General features: G+C 42.0%; 1 protein-coding gene across 5 annotated transcripts in view; it reads right to left on the bottom strand.

Annotated features, from left to right (window-relative positions):
• The window catches only part of cpx (synaptic transmission protein complexin), a 446894-nt gene that overhangs the window by 40483 nt on the left and 388472 nt on the right, over window positions 1–17939 (bottom strand). For all 5 annotated transcript variants that reach the window (XR_012967375.1, XR_012967376.1, XM_076204089.1 and 2 more), the window contains exon 4: window positions 3425–3557. Coding sequence is in view for 3 of the 5 variants with exons in the window: in XM_076204089.1 (XP_076060204.1) it covers window positions 3425–3557 (133 nt within the window). In the remaining 2 variants the exon portion in view is untranslated. The remainder of the gene's footprint in view (window positions 1–3424; window positions 3558–17939) is intronic.

The following is a 17939-nucleotide window of genomic DNA, read 5'->3' as shown; positions in this document are numbered from 1 at the left end:
TATTCGTTTTCCAACTTATCTATTTACTTATTTATGCATCTATTTATTCATTTATTCATTAAACTATTGATTTATTAATTTATGTACATGTTAATGTATACACACACAAAGTCATATGTATAACAAAATAAACAAACGAATGATGAAAGTTAATCAAATGAGCCAATTATTGAGAGATAATTGATCGATTCAGAGGCAGTGAGTGAGTGAGATGGGGACACGCAAGGGTCAATCAGGGCCAAGGTCGACGACCCGCACGCGCGGGAAACTACAAGGCAAGGCAAGGCAAGGCAAGGCAAGGCTAGGTCATCAACCGCAATGATGGGTAAAAAAAAACACATCACCTGCGAACATCCAACACCATTACTATACCTCTCACCACCGCATGCATCACCGCCGCTACCACTGCTACTACCACCATCATCACTATCACCACTATCACAAAGGATTACAAAGGATTACAAAGGCGGAGCATGCCGACAGGAGACCTTTTGATCCATATCTAGGTCGGATGCAATCACCATCATCATCACCATCACTATCATCATCACCATCACCACCATAATCACCACTATCACCATCACTATCATCATCGCCATCACCATCATCACTATCATTATCACCACCATCATCACTATCAATATCACCATCACCATCAATACCACCACTATCATCACCATCACTATCACATATCACCATCACAATCACCACCATCACTATCATTACCACTATCATCATCACCACCATCACTATCAACATCAATACCACCACCACTATCATCACCATCACTATCACATATCACCACCGCAATCACCACCATCACTATCATTATCACCACTATCATCATCATCACCACCATAACTATCACATATCACCATCATCACCACCATCACTATCATTATCACCACCACCATCACTATCCTTATCATCACCACCATCAGTATCACTACCACCACCACCATTATCATCTTCCCCATCACCACCATCCCCATGACCATCATCATCATCACCATTATCACCATCACCATCACTATCACTACCATCACCATTACCATCATCATCATTACCGTAATCACCATCACCACAATTACCATAATAACAATTACCACCATCATCATCACCATCACCACAATTACCACCATGATCATCATCATCATCGCCACCATCACCACAATTACATAATCATCATCTTCATAATCATCATCATAATCATCATCACCATGACCATCACTATTACCATCATCACAATCATCACCATCACCATCATCACCACCACCACGAATGACGGGAACTGTGCTTTATTTATCGAAATAGGGTTCCTCACAATATGACTAACATTTTGTGTGTGTGTGTGTGTGTGTGTGTGTGTGTGTGTGTGTGTGTGTGTGTGTGTGTGTGTGTGTGTGTGTGTGTGTGTGTGAGTGTGCGCGTGCGTGTTTGTATGAGTGTAAGTGTATTTTCGTATTTGTATGTGTGTATGTTTGTTTAGCATGTGTTTGCTTTCGCGTGCGTGTGTACGAGCATTAACATGTGTACGTGTGTACGAATGAGGTCGTCCTCATAAAAACTGTAATTGTTTGTAGAATTACAAGCTTGTTAAGTTTATGAGCGTTTGTGCGTGTGTGCCTGTGTGGTTGCATGAACGCAATATGAACAAATCACTGGAGAATGTACAGAGGTAATAACAGGGAACGAAGCACATGTATTAGTGCCTTTGCTAGGTTTGAAGATCCTAATTTCTGGACGCCTTTTAATCAACCTGTACATTCCATATAATTTTTCTTTTCTTTTCGCCGAAAACCGAAATTCTTGGGTACTGCTGCTTCTGCAGCCTATCAAGGCCGAATACACGATGGGCAATAATTCCTGTTCGCGTCGGTAAAGGCTCAAAGATTTCTCTAACCTGAATGAAATTGTCTGACGTTAGTAGAAATAGGTAAATAAATAAGTGAATAAACAAATAAATAGATAGATACCCAAGTAATTACAAAAATAGATAAAGAATTGAATAAATAAATGCCTAAATAAATAAATAAAGTGTCTCTTAGACTCTCGTGAGTTAATCTAAATCAAATTGTCATTAAAAACCCAGACTTCTCTCAAAATCAGAACAGAATAAAATATCTAAGTGATACAGAAGAGTTCACGAGTGACTGACAAATTCGTGTTTTTCCCCAACTATTACTAAAACATTTTGCTCTGCCATTGTTTGAATTATGCACAGAAATCTATGTGACAAAGCTTAGCTTGGTGTTATGCAAAAATGGTTGTTGAATGCTATCGGGGTGAACATTATTTCGAGAATTTTTTGAACGGTCGACAAATGTTTATTCAATTATTTATCACTGCGCCGCATAATGAGACAGATACATTATTTATATTATATCTGACGAAGTGGTCAATAGACCCAAGAGGAAAAAAAAGTGGATTAAAACCATTGGAACAATTCCAATAACAGTCGCCGTGCCAGGTTGACCCCAGAGAGACTGCCAGGAAGGATAGATAAGGTCAGATTCACGGTAAAAGAAGAACAAGAATAATTTCTTCTTTTTCCGATAAAGGCGTTCTAATGATCCCTGGAGTGAGGTAATACGTGGAGGAAAGAAAGGAAACGAATGAGCAATGAATCCGAAATAGCACCCATTGGTGGGGGAATTTGTCTATACATTTTCCCGACAAAGAAGGCTATCATCGCTGATCATTAGCCCAACGCTCTAGGAAGAACCACCGCCGCCGCCGCCGGCCGCCTCTTTAGCGAGGCTCCCGCTTTATGCGAAGCGGTTCTCAGTTCAAATACCGAGGAAAGTGGGAAAACAAGGTAATAAGGTTTCATATGTAAGCACTACGTACGTTTGAACCATGCAAGGCTGGCCTGATGCCCTATTCAAACAGCAAATGCACGCGCGCGCACACAGACACAGACAGACAGACAGATACACACACACACACACACACACACAATGTAACACCTTACTACATGCACTTACTACCCTTACACCAACATTGTGTGTTAGAAGAGAATAAATCCACAGATTTCGTGTCTTCCCTGAGGGTCCCACCACCCCCCACTCCCACCTTCGCCCTGAGTGAGGCGTCATTCACGGTACAGGGGACCAAGTTGTAACAATCTCATTAAACTTTGCGATTTGTTCAACGACAAAATAATTCTAACGAGTAAAGTGAAAGGTACATGCCAGTAGTAGTCAAGAAACCCCCGCGTGGTAATCGTTATGATAATGCAGACAAGGAAGGCACAAGATGGAGCAGTGTTGGTCTTTGAGTCAATCTTTCTTTAATCTGTTCATACTGAGGAACATTCCACTGGGTGGGAGATAAAGGGACCGAAACCACGAGTTTGTTGACTACGGTCTGCGGAAACCTTATCGCTTTACATCAACTCGTGCGGCCGACCCCGCCTACTTACTCGTAAATTCATCTTGATCTTCTGCTTCGGCTTCTGCGGCAAGTTCCTCTGGAGTCTTCTTCTTCCTCATGAGCGGGTTGTCCGGAAGCATGGGCTCCTCCGCCACGACCTCCTCCTTCTTCTTGATGTTGTACTGAAAGAAAAGAGACCTTTTAGAACCTAGCCAACCACAGTGAGCAAGATGTACCTCTTTTGTATTAGTGCCAGGAGTTGGGCTAAGAGGGCATTAGAATTTACTGCTGGGACAGTCACAAACAAAAGTGCTGAGGTAATCATTAAATTCTATCTGGCGTTGGTTAGACCCATCCTTCACTATGTGGTACAGAGGAGAATGGCCAGAATGATACATGGGCTCGGAAATATATCTTACGAAGACAGGCTTAAGCACCTTAACTTACGCTATCTGGAAAGACGTAGAGTGCGGGGTGATCTAATAGAGGTATTCAAATGGGTCAAGGGGTCTAACAAGGGTGATGCGGGTAAGGCCATTATGTTATGGCAACTGGATATGACTCGTAGTAATGGGTTTAAATTGGACAAATTTAGATTTGAGAGGGAAATAGGCAGAACTTGGTTAACAAATGGACATAATAGTAACCATGTAGTGATCGCTGAAACTATTTTTTTTTTTTTTTTTAAGAAATAACTTTATGGATATGGATGACAGGTGGAACTGCCTAGTGTAGTATCTTCCATTCTTATGTTCTTTTCAACCACAGTAAGCGTGATGCGCCACTGAAAGGGCATAGTATTCAGGGATGCCGTAGTTAGTTAAAAAAGATAAATAAAAAATAAAAATAAAAATCAACGAAGGCTTAGGGACCTGCAAGACAGAAGGAAATGGAATGATAGAAAGGTAGAGAAGAGTTTTAATCGTCAGTATGGAGCCCGTGGGTGGATTATGACATGTGAACAGACCAAGGACGTGTCGGTATAGATAGGCAAGGTAGGCAGCACCTACCCTGGGAGAAGAATTAATTTTCTGTACAAAAAGACTATTATAGTTATTAGATTAACTTTCTTAATATTCATATCCTTTTATTATACTGGCAAATATTTTGATGACATTTTACTCCATAAAATCACCAACTGCCTTCCCTGAGTGATTACTGACGGTACATTCCTGGAACAGACATATCTTCCCCTTATGAATAATAATCAGCAAAGGTCGAGGTGGGGCGAAGGAAGTGAAGAAGTTAAATCAACGAATAAATGAAATAAACTAAAAGTGCCGCAAAGAAGAGACACAAGGAGGGAAGAGACGGTGTCTGTCAGCCGACGACTTTGCTGCTGGGCCTCTTCTTGTTGGAAGCCCCCCCCCCTCGCCCCCCGTCTCGGCCCATGTTGCTAACAATTCCGCTCTAGTTATAAAAAATGTCGCAAGGGTTCGAGGGGGGGAGGGGTGCATCTGCTTTTGTGGAAACCCCTTGAAGGAAGTCGAGGGGGTCAGAATAGATGGTCCGGCTGAGACAGGAGATAAGGTCAGGGCATCGTGGAGGTAAAGCAAGTGAATACGACATAAATCTTGGGAGGGAAAGGGAATCGCGCCATTAGGGGGCAATTGATGAGGTGGAAAGCAACTCAAACGAAATAGACCAGTTCTCTCCTGAATTGCACAGCACTTACCGAGACGACCAAATCCCCCCCCCCCGACCCATCCCCTAAAACTAGACCCGTGGGTGACAGAAATTTCACCCGTGAATCGTTTGAATTCTTCTTCATAGCTGCCGAACGCTTGGTGTTCTCCTTTCTTGTCTTCGAGTCTCGTTCGTCCGTTTTTCTCGTTTTCCCTCCCTGCTGCGATTAAATTGAGGTTCATCCTTATTCAATCACACTATGTGTGACGCTGATTGATCCCGTGAAACATCGCCCTAATGAGGATTTGGAGACTGTGATCCTCATCATTTGGGTCTACGGTTGTACCACTCCCCGACGTTATGGAATTCTGTCTTTTTTTTGGTTATTTTTCTTTTGATTTATTAGGGTCACCTTTCCCCCTTTCGGAAACACGGCCAGTTCCTCCCATTCCTACGAGCCCTTCCTGAGGGCTTCTCATAGTTTGAAACATTTTATTTTTCTCTTTGTTCACCCTCACAGTCACCTCCGTTGCCACTTGTAAGCCCCATCTTCCTTCCTCCTCTTTGTGCTCTCCCTTTCAAATTCTTCCTCCCTTTCTCTCCTCCCCCCCCCGCTTCCCTCTTTAATCTCGTCTTTTTCCCTCCTACTCCTCTTCCTCTTCCACGCCCCTGTGGATTTTTACTTCCTTTTCTGCCTCCTCATCCTGTCTTCCTCCCCCTTCTCCTCTTCTCCTCCTCCTCCTTCACCTCCTCCTCCGTTTCTCCTTTTCTGCCCCTCTCCCTAGCCCTCATCTCCATTCCCAGGTCACCTAATTAATTAGTCTCGTTCTTTATCTTGCCTTCCGATCTACCGTGATGAAAAATTTCTTCACGGAGTGTATATACATCCTGGAGCTTCCAGCTCGTCACGTCTTGTTTGGAGAGTTCACCGTCATCCATTCATTACCACTGCGGCGTCTTCTGCCTTCCGACATTTTTTCTCTACTTTCTTCTTCCTTGCATTCATATGTTGTCTTTTCTTTCTTTTTCCTTCCCGGGCCCTTTGCGTCCCTTTATTCTTCTTCTTCTTTTATTCCCTTTTTCCCCCTATCTTTTCGTTCTTTGGTCTTCTTATCCTTTGTTCGTTTCCATCTGATTCTTGATCTTTTTTTCTCTGAATTCTTTCAGAACCCTTCCTTCGATACGGGTTGCAGTGAGAGAGTGTCCGCCTAACCTCCTCATACGGGATTGCAAAGGAAGAGCATACCGACAGGAGATCCTTCAGCCAATAACTTTGAGCCATAACCTACTTCTTACCCTTTGCCCCTTAAACTCAAAACTCCAGCCCTAAACCCTGAACCCACAATCCTTAATCTCCAAGCCATAACCTTCAATTACCAATCCTCAACTTCTAACTCCAACCTCTAACCCTCAACCTCCAACCCACCTCCTAACCCTCAACCTCCCAACCCTCAGTCTCCTAACCCTCAACCTCGTAGCCCCGATTCCAACCTCTCAATCCGCGTATATCCTTTCGTCACGTCATCCTCACCGTTTCCATTGGGATTGGTAGCCTCCTCCTCCTCCTCCTCCTCCTCGCTCACCCCTGGCCGGCCGGTCGGTCTTCAAGGCTCCTTTTGATCACGGGCCACTGCTTTGCTTCACCACCTTTGAGTTTGAGAGTCCATTGCAGAGGTCCTCGATCCGCTGCGAATATCACGGGACGGCCATCTTCCCAATTCCTCTTTCAATAGGAGCACCTTTGGATACGCTTTTCTCTCCGGCACTACTTTCTTTTTCCTGAATCAAATTCAACGGCTCTCCCTACCTGCCCAAAGTCTTGGGTCTGTGTATATGTGGCCTGATACATATGTACATACACATGCACATACATTTACATGCATAATCCTGTACATCATGCATGTGTGAGAGTACGGTCACAGCATTGCCTATAGATTGGTTTATGTGAGGTTTGAACTCTAATCAAAGAGGGTAATAGCTGTCGACCCGGAAACATATGACACATATTACATATATCAGGGAAAAATAATGTCGTAGCACTTTGATAACATTGAACTTATAACCCAGTACTGAAAAATAAGATAAGAAACACAAGATTCTGTATATTTCGATCACTCTCTGCGCTCCTCTTCAGATAGATACAATAGGTACAGTACAAGAACATATGCACACACACACACACGCACACACACACACACACACACACACACACACACACACACACACACACAAACATACACACACACACACACACACACACAAACATACACACACACACACGCACGGCAGAAGCGTAATGAATAAAATCTATTTGTTGAGAGGTAAGGCATATGTAGAGATTTGTTATTATAGCTACTATTGAATCCTGGTTCAATCTAGCAGATAGACATTGCCTTCCAGAAATCAAGATAGCAGGTTATATACTATTTCTAAAGTATAGGGTAGGCAGGAAGGGGGGGGAGAGGAGTATCACTTTTCCTCAAAAACACAGCTAATTGCATTATATCAACAAAACAATTAAGGGAGACTAAAGCACGGAATCTATTTGGGTGGAGATTATAGGCAGGGAGGAGAATTTTATCACCGGGATCCAAAATAAACCTCCTAACTTTTGCCTGGAACAGACTGAACGGTTTCAGGAAAGTGACAGGGCGTATCGCTACAAAAATGTTGTGATCATGGGAGATTTTAACTTTAGAAACATGGACTTGGAACATTTAGTAGATAATTTCCTAAAACAAATGATTACCGATCCTACGAGGGAAGAGAATATTCTGGATTTACTAACTGATATTGAGGACCTAACAAAAAAAAAAAAAAAAAACGTACAATCGGGTTGATAGCCTAGAGACTAGCAATCGCCTAGAAATAAGACCAAATATTAAATGGGAAGAACTGAATAGTACCTGACCTCAGGAGAGCCAATTTTGAAAAGCTGAGGAAAGATTTAGGACAACTGATCACATACAAGACCAGCCCGGAGGACAACAACGGGGTCAGCTGTCCAGATGGAAAGAATTGCGAGATCGATCAGGTACGCCGTCAACCCGGAGGTCGTTAGCGGGGTCAAGGGTCTAGACCAAGGTCAGGTCACGGAGGGATGTAGGAGGTCCTCAGGTGAGGTCACATACCACCTAATCCCTGAGGTCAATAGCGGGGTTAGTGGTCTGAATGAAATGTATAGTAACCTAACTGTTAGTATTTCGTGTGCCCCAGCGTACATTTATTCCCCTCAAACCGATAAGGACGAATACCGATACTCCCAAATGGATGAAGAATAGGTTAGAAAATGAGATCGGAATAAACAGAGGGATTTTATTCAGAAAAAAAAAAAACGGGGAAACACATCTAAGTTCTAATTATAAGGATATGGTTAGACTGGTGAAAATGAACAGGAATGGATATAACTAATGGTTTTTATTTATTTATAAAATGTAGCCTACAATGGGGAAAACTGGAAAGTGCCATGTCTCTTGTAGGCACCAGCCCCGCCCCACCCCACCCCACCCCACTCGACCCTACTCTTCCAGACAGATATCAGACGCCCCATTGCAGGCGACGTTTTAGAAGCAAGTACCAATCATCATTTATATTCATTCCTGTTATATTGTTTTCATCACATCATTTGTAATTGTCTTATGTCATTAAAGACATTCCTGAAGACATCTTATTAAAGACGAAACGTTGAAGAAAGGAAAAAATATGCAAATTTAGCTTATGCTCATTCGCCTGAAGGAAAATCCATCACCAAAAATATCGAGAATACTAGAAAAAAGTTAAATTTCGCAAAAAAGATAGTTTTCTCCACACACACACACACATATATATATATATATATATGTACATATAACCTTCCCCGAGTAAATATAGACATAACATCAACTTCACTAACAATTAGAATTCATTCAGCACACCACTTTCGACGCATGCACCACCTTGTGGGCGAAGGATCATCCCTGCTTCCAGCCACACGACTCGGGTTAAGGGCAATGCAGTGTGTGTGTGCGCGCGCGCGCGCGCGTGTCTGTGTGTGTGTGTGTGTGTGTGTGTGTGTGTGTGTGTGTGTGTGTGTGCGCGCGTGTGCATAATTGTGTGTATGCATATGTGTGTGTATGCATATGTGTGTGTATGCATACGTGTGTATGCATATGTGTGTGTATGCATGTGTGTGTGTATGTATGTGTGTGTGTGTGTGTGTGTGTGTGTGTGTGTGTGTGTGTGTGTGTGTGTGTGTGTGTGTGTGTGTGTGTGTGTGTGTGTGTGTGTGTGTACGTATTTAGAACAACCTGTACTGTAAAGGCGACACATGCACGTAGTGTCATCTACTAATTACTTTCATCCAGGGCACTTAAAATGAAAGACAAAAGCAGGCAGCACTGGAAAAATGAAACCTGATGACTTTTGAAATGTCACGTGTAACCCTGGGAGGGGGAGTTGTGCGCAAAGGCCTTTGTGGCATGTTGATCCCATTACATTTTGTAACGTATGTTAATTACTCAAAACTAAAGGATGTTGCGTTTCTCGTATTAGAACATATAACAAAGCGAATGCATAAGATGTAGTGAGCGCCGAATATGAAAGTTTCTTTCTCTTTTATATTTGTATTTGTGTGTGTGTGTGTGTGTATGTTTATACTTTCGTATATAATATATATTTTTCGATTTTCATACGTGAATTTCTTTGTGTACACTTTTGTGCGTGCTTCTTTTTCTTCGAGCATAGTAAATGACAGTTCTTGTATTCTTTCTTTCTTTTACACAAATGTATCAACGATATGCGAGTGACATTCCAATATCTAAAGCGTTACTTGTTGTTGAATACAATATATAACAATTCTTGCATTATTTGTGCTTCTTTTACACATTTCTGATGTTTCAGGTGTTACTTGTTTTCGGAGGGAGCAGCTGGAAAAAAACAAAAAACAAAAAAAACGTCTCTGTGGATTCGAACCCTCTCCCCTCCCCTCCCCTCCCCTCTCCTTCCCCCACCTCTGGGTTCACACCTGGAGATAATAACTCATCTCTATTCAGATAAAGAATTTGATAACTTTTAACTTTATTTATCCCCTCCTTTCTGCTACATTTTCTAAAAAAAATCATTTAACACATCTATGACTACTTCGGTGTGAGATTCCCCCAACCCCCGATGGCAAGCAATGGTTATTATTGGTCACAAACTGCGATGTAGAGTCTCATTGGCGCTCTATCTTGTTCTCCACCCGAGCTACTGTAAGCGCGAGAATGAAAATATCTATCTATCTATCTATCCATCTATCTATATAGCAGCAAGGGCTTCTTCTCCCTCGTATAAGGGAGGTAGCCAAGTCAAGGACACTCTGCCACTCGCGCCCAAACCACTCCCCACCCCCCCACCCAGCACCCTTTGTCTCCTTTTCTTCTTATCTCCTCATGGTCGAAGGGTCATCCCGGCCTCAAGCTCACTGCCTTGGGGGGTCTGAAGCAATGCATCAAGACAGAAAATTCACATTGAAAATGTATACAAAGTTTACATAACGTTATAATTTATAACTGTTTGCTGTGGGGGGTTTGGTGCAAAGCCCCTCACCCCCTCATTCCCCTCTCAGGGTGAAGGCAAGAACCATTCATCAGGAGGCGCATAGCTGTGCTTGAGCTGACAGGGGAGCTGTCAGACACTGGCAGTTGATAGACTCAAACCCGGGCCTCCTAAATCCGGCCCTTCGAAACACAAGACATAAACCAACCTGCCATGCGTAGCTTTAAGCGCACAGACCCCCTAGATAATTAAGCAAAGCTTAGTATATGTATTTTCAAAAGTTTCTTGTAACGAATGAATATATGTCACCTATTCATTAACCATTCTGATACCAAGAGCGTCTAATGAAAATGAGGAGGATATTTTGGCGACAAGCATAAAAAAATTATATAATATATATATATTATATATATATATATTATATACATATATATATTATATACATATACACACACCATCAGGTATAAAAGGGGGCACTCGAGATAGGCTGTAGGACCTTTACTAAAGGAGGGATGTCACGGAGATGAAGGAAACCGCCTTGTAGCGTCAGACGGAATAAAAAAAAATGACAGCCTATACGGGTGGGTTTAAGGTCACAGGTCACAGTGTCAGGTCACAGGTGAAAGAAAATTGAAAGATTGGGGGAAAAATAATCTATTCTTGGTAGAAAACTCTCGACAAGGTGACGCATGGAGCACCAATACATGTTGTCACTGCTCTATGAGAGGCAGAGGTACTCCCCACTCCCCTCCCGCCCCACGCATACATCCACAGACAAAGGCCCACAGTTAGAAAAAAAAAAAAAAAAAAACGACAGTGCTCCGGTGAGGTGAGGTGGCTGGAGTGAAGCTGGGTGGTGATGCTGAGGTCATCGGCGCTGATGCTAGCGGAGGTGTCTGTGGAGCCCAATTCTTGAGCCGCATATCCTTCCACACTCCGGGCAAGTTTGCTCCGGATCAGATAAACTATATTATTGAGCTGATGTCTTTTATCCCGCCGGTCGTTCCGTGATTGGTTGCGAGCAGACTCAAGGTAACTGATACCCCGTGAGCACTTTGTACGCCATAAGGCGACTCAACGGATGGGTGTGTGGGGGGAGGGTATCCCACCTCCCCTTTATTTTAGTACTGTTCTATCTCGAAGAGTCAAGTCAAAAATGCACTTTAATGAGAAATCTTCCTCCCCATTCATAAGGTAGGATTAAGACCTCCATATCTATACATGTGTATTTTTCTCTCTTTTTTTTTTTTTTAAGAAAATCTTCTAGTCAATGTTGCGGTATTTGTACTCGAGGGATCCCGCAAGGCATGACTCAACAGTCGATGTTATTGGCCGCGGAGACCAACGAGCGTGGCGTCGTGGGGTCTCGCCAATATTAATTTGCAATTTTGACTACAAGCTTATTCGAAGGACATTGTAAAACAAGTAGATAAGTAGATGAACAATTAAACGAATAAGTAGATAAATAGATACATAAACAAATAAACGAATAAATAAATAGTTAATAAATAAATAGACCAATAAAGCTACGGGCTAAATATCCACCTTTCCATCCCGCCTTCCTCCCACTCCCTCTCCCTTTCCCCCTCCCTCTCTTCATCCATCCATCTATCTCTCTCTCTCTCTCTCTCTTCGTCTTTCTGTCTTACACATTAAGGAGGCAGCCTGATAGGATGGCGCTCAGTTCCAGGGCCCGCCCAGGACCTCAGCTAGAGATCTGTAGGCACCTCCGGTGTCTGTCACCGACCTTTTCTATGCAGTACAGAGGGGGTACCGAGAAGCCTATCCCGAAGGCCCAGATTAGATTACACCTCATCAACGTTGTGTGTGTATGGTCATAGCATTACCCATAGATCGGGCCTATACAGTATATATATATATACAAGCTTTGGGCTCTCATGACGAGTAAAATCTACGTTTTCTAGGGAGCTATGGAAGCAGTGTCTTGTCTTTCGATCTTGCTTTTATGACATAATGGGCCTTTCATGACTTAAAATTTTTGTGTCGTATATGTTGCAGATGAAGCAAAATGGTTCCTACAGCCTCGCAACAAATGTCCTCCATTTTACAAGTAAAGTCAATATACCTTCTCTTTTGTGCTCCATTGTTCCTCATGATAAGAATGTAAAAATAAAAGGGGGGTGGGGAAAAGGAACAATGGGAATCTCATGAGATTTTAAGAATAATGTATTACAATGCCCTTAATAAAAATACGAAAAATCAGAAAGGCCTGGTATGGTAGGACTAAAACATGACTACTTACTAGGAAACATAGAACAGAGTTTAAATTCTGTGGCAGCAATGGGATGCCATGGAGACAAATGGAATGAGTTGGTGGTAGCTGGCATAATGTGACTAACAGGTCTCGACTGCTATCTTTGTTCCTGTTGATATTGGAACGTCTTTGGCACGGAGCCTGCCTTGAACTCCCGTTCCTTAATCACTCCTCAGAGCAGCCACATTGACTCTATTCAGGAGGATCAGTGGGGGTCTGGGGTAGGGTAGGGTGGTGTGGGGGAGCTCCTGCCGCTCAGGGAAGGGTGCGAGTCCCTTTCGCCTCCAAAGCCAAGTCATAAAGACCCCCCAGGGGGGGGGGGCAACGTTGCCACCGTGGGGTCGCGCCGAAGTATGCCCTAATCCTGAGGGGAATAAAATCAATGGAGAGAGGAATGAAATATTTTCTCTCTCTTTTGTATGCATTAGGGGGGTTTCAAATATATATATATATATATATATTCATTGTATATATGGGCAGGAGATTTTCTCTCAGAGAAAGAGAAAAGGCAGATAAAAAAACTCTGCAATAATAATCTTGCCATTAAGTTTAACCACATATATATATATATATATATATATATATATATATATATATATGATTATTCATCCATTTACTTGTTTATTATTATCTTTTATTCTTTCCCTATCTACTGTTCAGTCATACTTCATTCAAACTCGTTTCCACCACAATCCACTGCTTCGTTGTATCTTTGTTCTGTAATACATTACATTTTCTATTTTCTATTTCAGCACAGACAACATTCCACCCACACCGCTTTACGTAAATTGCATCAACCTCCCGCTTGGGCAGGTGACTGTAACACAGTTCGTAGTTTTAAGATATTTTTGAGAAAACTGAGTACCATACAGCAGCGCCTATCAATAGATTTTTTGTTTAGCTTGTTGTTTTTGTGCGACGGGTTATCTCTTTTATTTGCTTTCTGTTTTATTCACTGTTTCCCTGTGCGGCCAATGTCAATGCAGCCATCGCGATCTGCTAAAGTTGCCCTTGCAGCAGTACGAGTACCACAGTACTCTCTTTCCTCTGGGACTCCAGATAGAAATTGCTTGCAGCACCCCACCAACTAAGTATTGTTCGCGAACTCTACATGAATCTCGCTAATGATTAATTAAATGCCGCCCAGTACTGTGGCGGAAATTCGTCCGTTTCTCCCCCGAATCCCGCCGCTAATAATTAATTACATCACACACAATATTGCGGGTCGAGAATTCGTCTGCTCCCCAGTTTTGCTTCCCCGGACTGTGAAGGCGAGATGCGCTCCGACCGCCCGCCCGCCCGCCAGGCAACATTGCAGCCGGCGGGGGAGGTAGGAGCAGCATTTTCACGCCCTCCAAGCATCCGGACGCATTTCAAAGACACTCATTAAACTCTTCTTCCTTGACGACCACTGCTTGAGCATCACTTTATTTTCTTTAGTCTCCAGAGCGTTGCCTCTCATTCTAGACCCAATAAAGTACGTTTTTAACTAAAACCTTCATTAACTGTTCCCTTCTCCGCATCTATCACTTCTGTTTTTTTGTTTTGTTTTTTTAACTTCTTTCAGTCCTTCTCTAGTCCTTCAATCTCTCCTTATATTCAGCCCTTGGTACTCTCCAATCAACTTGTTCTTTCTCATTCTGCCTCGTATTCTTCCTCATCGCTCATACATTACTTCGTCCTATATTCTTCCCTTTCTTTGCTTTTCTCTCTTTTCTGTCTTTTCTTCGTCTGCGTCTTGCTTTTGGTTTTCGTCTTCGTCTTTCTCTTCTTCTTCGTCTTCACTTTCTTGTGCTGCACAGTTCCCTTTCAATTTCTTTTCAGTTTTCCCGCCTCTTTGTGGGGCTCGACGTCCCCTACGCGGACTCCCTCCTCTGCTCTCAAAGCCTTCTATATTTGTCCTTCCCTTCCAACTTTTCTTCCTCCTTTCCTCCTCCATCTTCCACTTCTCTATACCTTTCCCGACTATTCCCCATTCTAATTTGGCTCCTTTTGTCCCGGTTTCTAAAACATTTCTCCTCCTTTGCCTTTCTACATTGTTTCCTCTTTCTGTAAATATTGACGCATAATCCACCTCTATGACGTTTTCATCCGGATCCCGCCATCAGATAAATGTCTCACTTGCAGCAGCAGCAGCAGCGTCGCGTCTAAGTTATTTCCTTTTTTTTTCTCTTTTGCGCAGCGAGCGGGGGAAAGTAGCCTCATCGCATCCGACTACAAGATTCGTTCCTTTCTCCTGCCCTGGCGGAGGGGGAACTTGGCTAACTCGTAACTTGCTCCCTAACTTAGTTTGTACACCACCAGCTCGCCTGATCTAGTCTTCATCAAGCTTATCCAAACTTGTTCGAGAGAGATGATTACAAGGAGAAGAAAAACTTAATGCAAAACAGATTGCAAATTTTGATCGATATTGTATGTCTATGATGTTCTACTTTGTAAGGTTCTTGAAAGGTCTGTGTGTTTGTGTGACTTGGTAACAACGTAGCAGTGAGCGCTGAAACAATTGGTTGTTTTAAGAGAAGATGAGATAACTTTAAGAGATGACAGGTGGTAAGGGACATGGGACTGCCTAGTGTAGGCCTTATGGTCTCTTGGAGTCTCCTCCACTCTTATGTTCTTATGTCCGAGTCACAACAGTCTTCAATCACTTGCTGAACTCATGATCGGCAGCTGCCAAACCTCGTGGATAACAGTAGTAGAGATGGATAAGAGTGTCCGATCTATAGGCAATGGTGTGGTTTTACACTTACACACACACACACACACACACACACACACACACACACACACACACATCGCAGCATATATCTACAGAAATACATCGATCTTTTGTCCTAGTATGTTGTGCTAGTAATTGATATTGAAAATGATTAAAAGAAACTTACAGAACTATGGATATTTGATTCTTATGTCTATTCTTGTGTATTTCTAAAACCCTCGCTAGAAGGATTTCATTATCACATTTTTCTTTTATCTATTTTATCCATTTCATTCAGTTTACAGGAAAAATCAGGCCTTGTATCCTTATGCCGTGTAATAATGCTGATAGTTAAGAAAAAAGTTGATGAAAAATTCCCTCACGTCTGTTCCCGTGGTCTAATTAATACTTAATATGCAAAAATTTGCTCGTGACTGCAGGAGGTGATACCAAGATGGTAAACATGAGTTCCCTTGCATTGTAATTAATGTATAACGACTTGACGTCATGTCGTATCAGAAGTGATTAATGGTGAAGGGAATAATACAAGCGTGTTACGACAAAACCATTTTATGGCGTTATATATCATGCTTTCTTTAGCACAGTATAAGGATAATTGGAACGCATTATGTCAATTTACGTTGAATTCATTAGTTGTAAACATTTGTTTGTATGTGTGAAAAGAAAAATTAAGTGCTTGAATGCATGAAAATACGCCTCATAAATGCTAAATACATATACTAAAGTGTGTGCGACTTAACAATGACGAATATTTAAAATATGCAAAGAACAGATTAACTTAATGTTTATTTGTATTCTTATGAAATGTCAAAACAATCTATATATGATAAGTGAAGAATCTGTCATTCAGACATCTAATAATCATATTCTATCTAATACATTATCAACTCCTTATATTGTAATAGCTGAAGTTCATCTGAGACGATAAAGACTTGTATTTCATTGCCAATAACCAGCGCTTCTACCCTCGGAGACACTACTGCGCCGAAGAAATGGAGAGATTTAGGGAAAACGACAGAGAGGAGGGGTCATAGAATTTGAAAGTTGTGAGCATTTTTTTTCTGGGTGGAAACTAGTTTCAGATTGATCTGGTATGTGGGAATGTCATTATGATTCCTGATGCACTGTCCACACACGACTTATGCAATCAATACCCCATACTTTGTTGAGATGATAAAAATGTAATCGTGTCGAGGTAAAGTATTAATTGGATTTAACAATTCTTTTAAATAACGTTGGAGGAAGTGTGCCACGTGTCCATATAGCTGCAGTTGATAAAAAAAACAACTATGCTGATAAGAGGTCTCAACTGAATCTCACGGCGTAGTCGATGGTTTGATGAAAAAGACAAATAAATCATCCCAGACATACTCCATCATTCTCCGATGCTACTTGGTACCAAAAGCATCGAGATGTCTCTTCGAGTTGGCACTGTGTGTCCATGTCTCACATCCGTACAGCGACACAGGAATCACAATCGACTTGAAGATCCGAATACTTCTGCATAAATATCGGCAAGGCCATAGAGCCTGGTTGAATGAGCCCATTACGTCATGGGTTATACCAGTCCTTCGAATGACATTCTTGAGTGGAAGAGACAAAGGGGGGCAGACGCCCACAGAACTCATGGCAGCAGAAAATCGACCGTTTCTGTCTGGAATGGGGAGGGTGATCGCTGGAGGGAAGGTGGGGGGGGTTCTTGCTCAGAGAAACGGGGGGGGGGAACGGCATCGGTGTGTGAGTGAAGTGAAGCGACACCCGGCGTTTACTACCAATTGATAGTAATTGATGAGCCTGTAATAACCAGGAAAAAAAAAGGGTCAATGGTGGCAAGTATACAATATAAATGTCTTGATAATATGGATTGGTTACCATTACCTATGGAACAATTCTGTAACTTAGAAATAAAATCTTACCCGAGGGAACGAGTTGTATAAATTGAAAACTGAAAAAGTGACTCAGAAATAATACCTATTTCTGTAAAAAAATACTCTAATAACAGAGTATATGACTATTGTTTAGATTGACAATATTTCATTCAGAGTCAGAGGAATAATTCATATTTCAAAATTGCTTTCATTATATATTTGTTGTTAGGTTCATGAATCGCTGTGTGAATCCTTTCCTGCCTAAAATGATAAACAGCATAATGCTTTTTTATGCTGACAGTGTTATGTAATACAATGACGGTGATTGAACAGTCTGCGCGCGCGCACACACACACGCGCACACACACACATGAACACACACACACACACACACACATGAACACACACACACACACACATGAACACACACACACACACACCATGTATATATGTGCGTGCATATATATTTGTCTTCCGTTTTGTAATTTTGATAATTTATTCTAGATGCCGTAAGGTTATTTTATTCAGCTGAGCCTGGTATTTAAAGGAATTGACAACTCAG

This window comes from Oratosquilla oratoria, chromosome 20, assembly GCF_046742065.1.
Source record: "Oratosquilla oratoria isolate Oo_2021 chromosome 20, ASM4674206v1, whole genome shotgun sequence".
In the NCBI taxonomy this organism is placed as follows: Eukaryota; Metazoa; Arthropoda; class Malacostraca; order Stomatopoda; family Squillidae; genus Oratosquilla; species Oratosquilla oratoria.
This window is presented reverse-complemented; position numbering and strand designations above follow the sequence as displayed.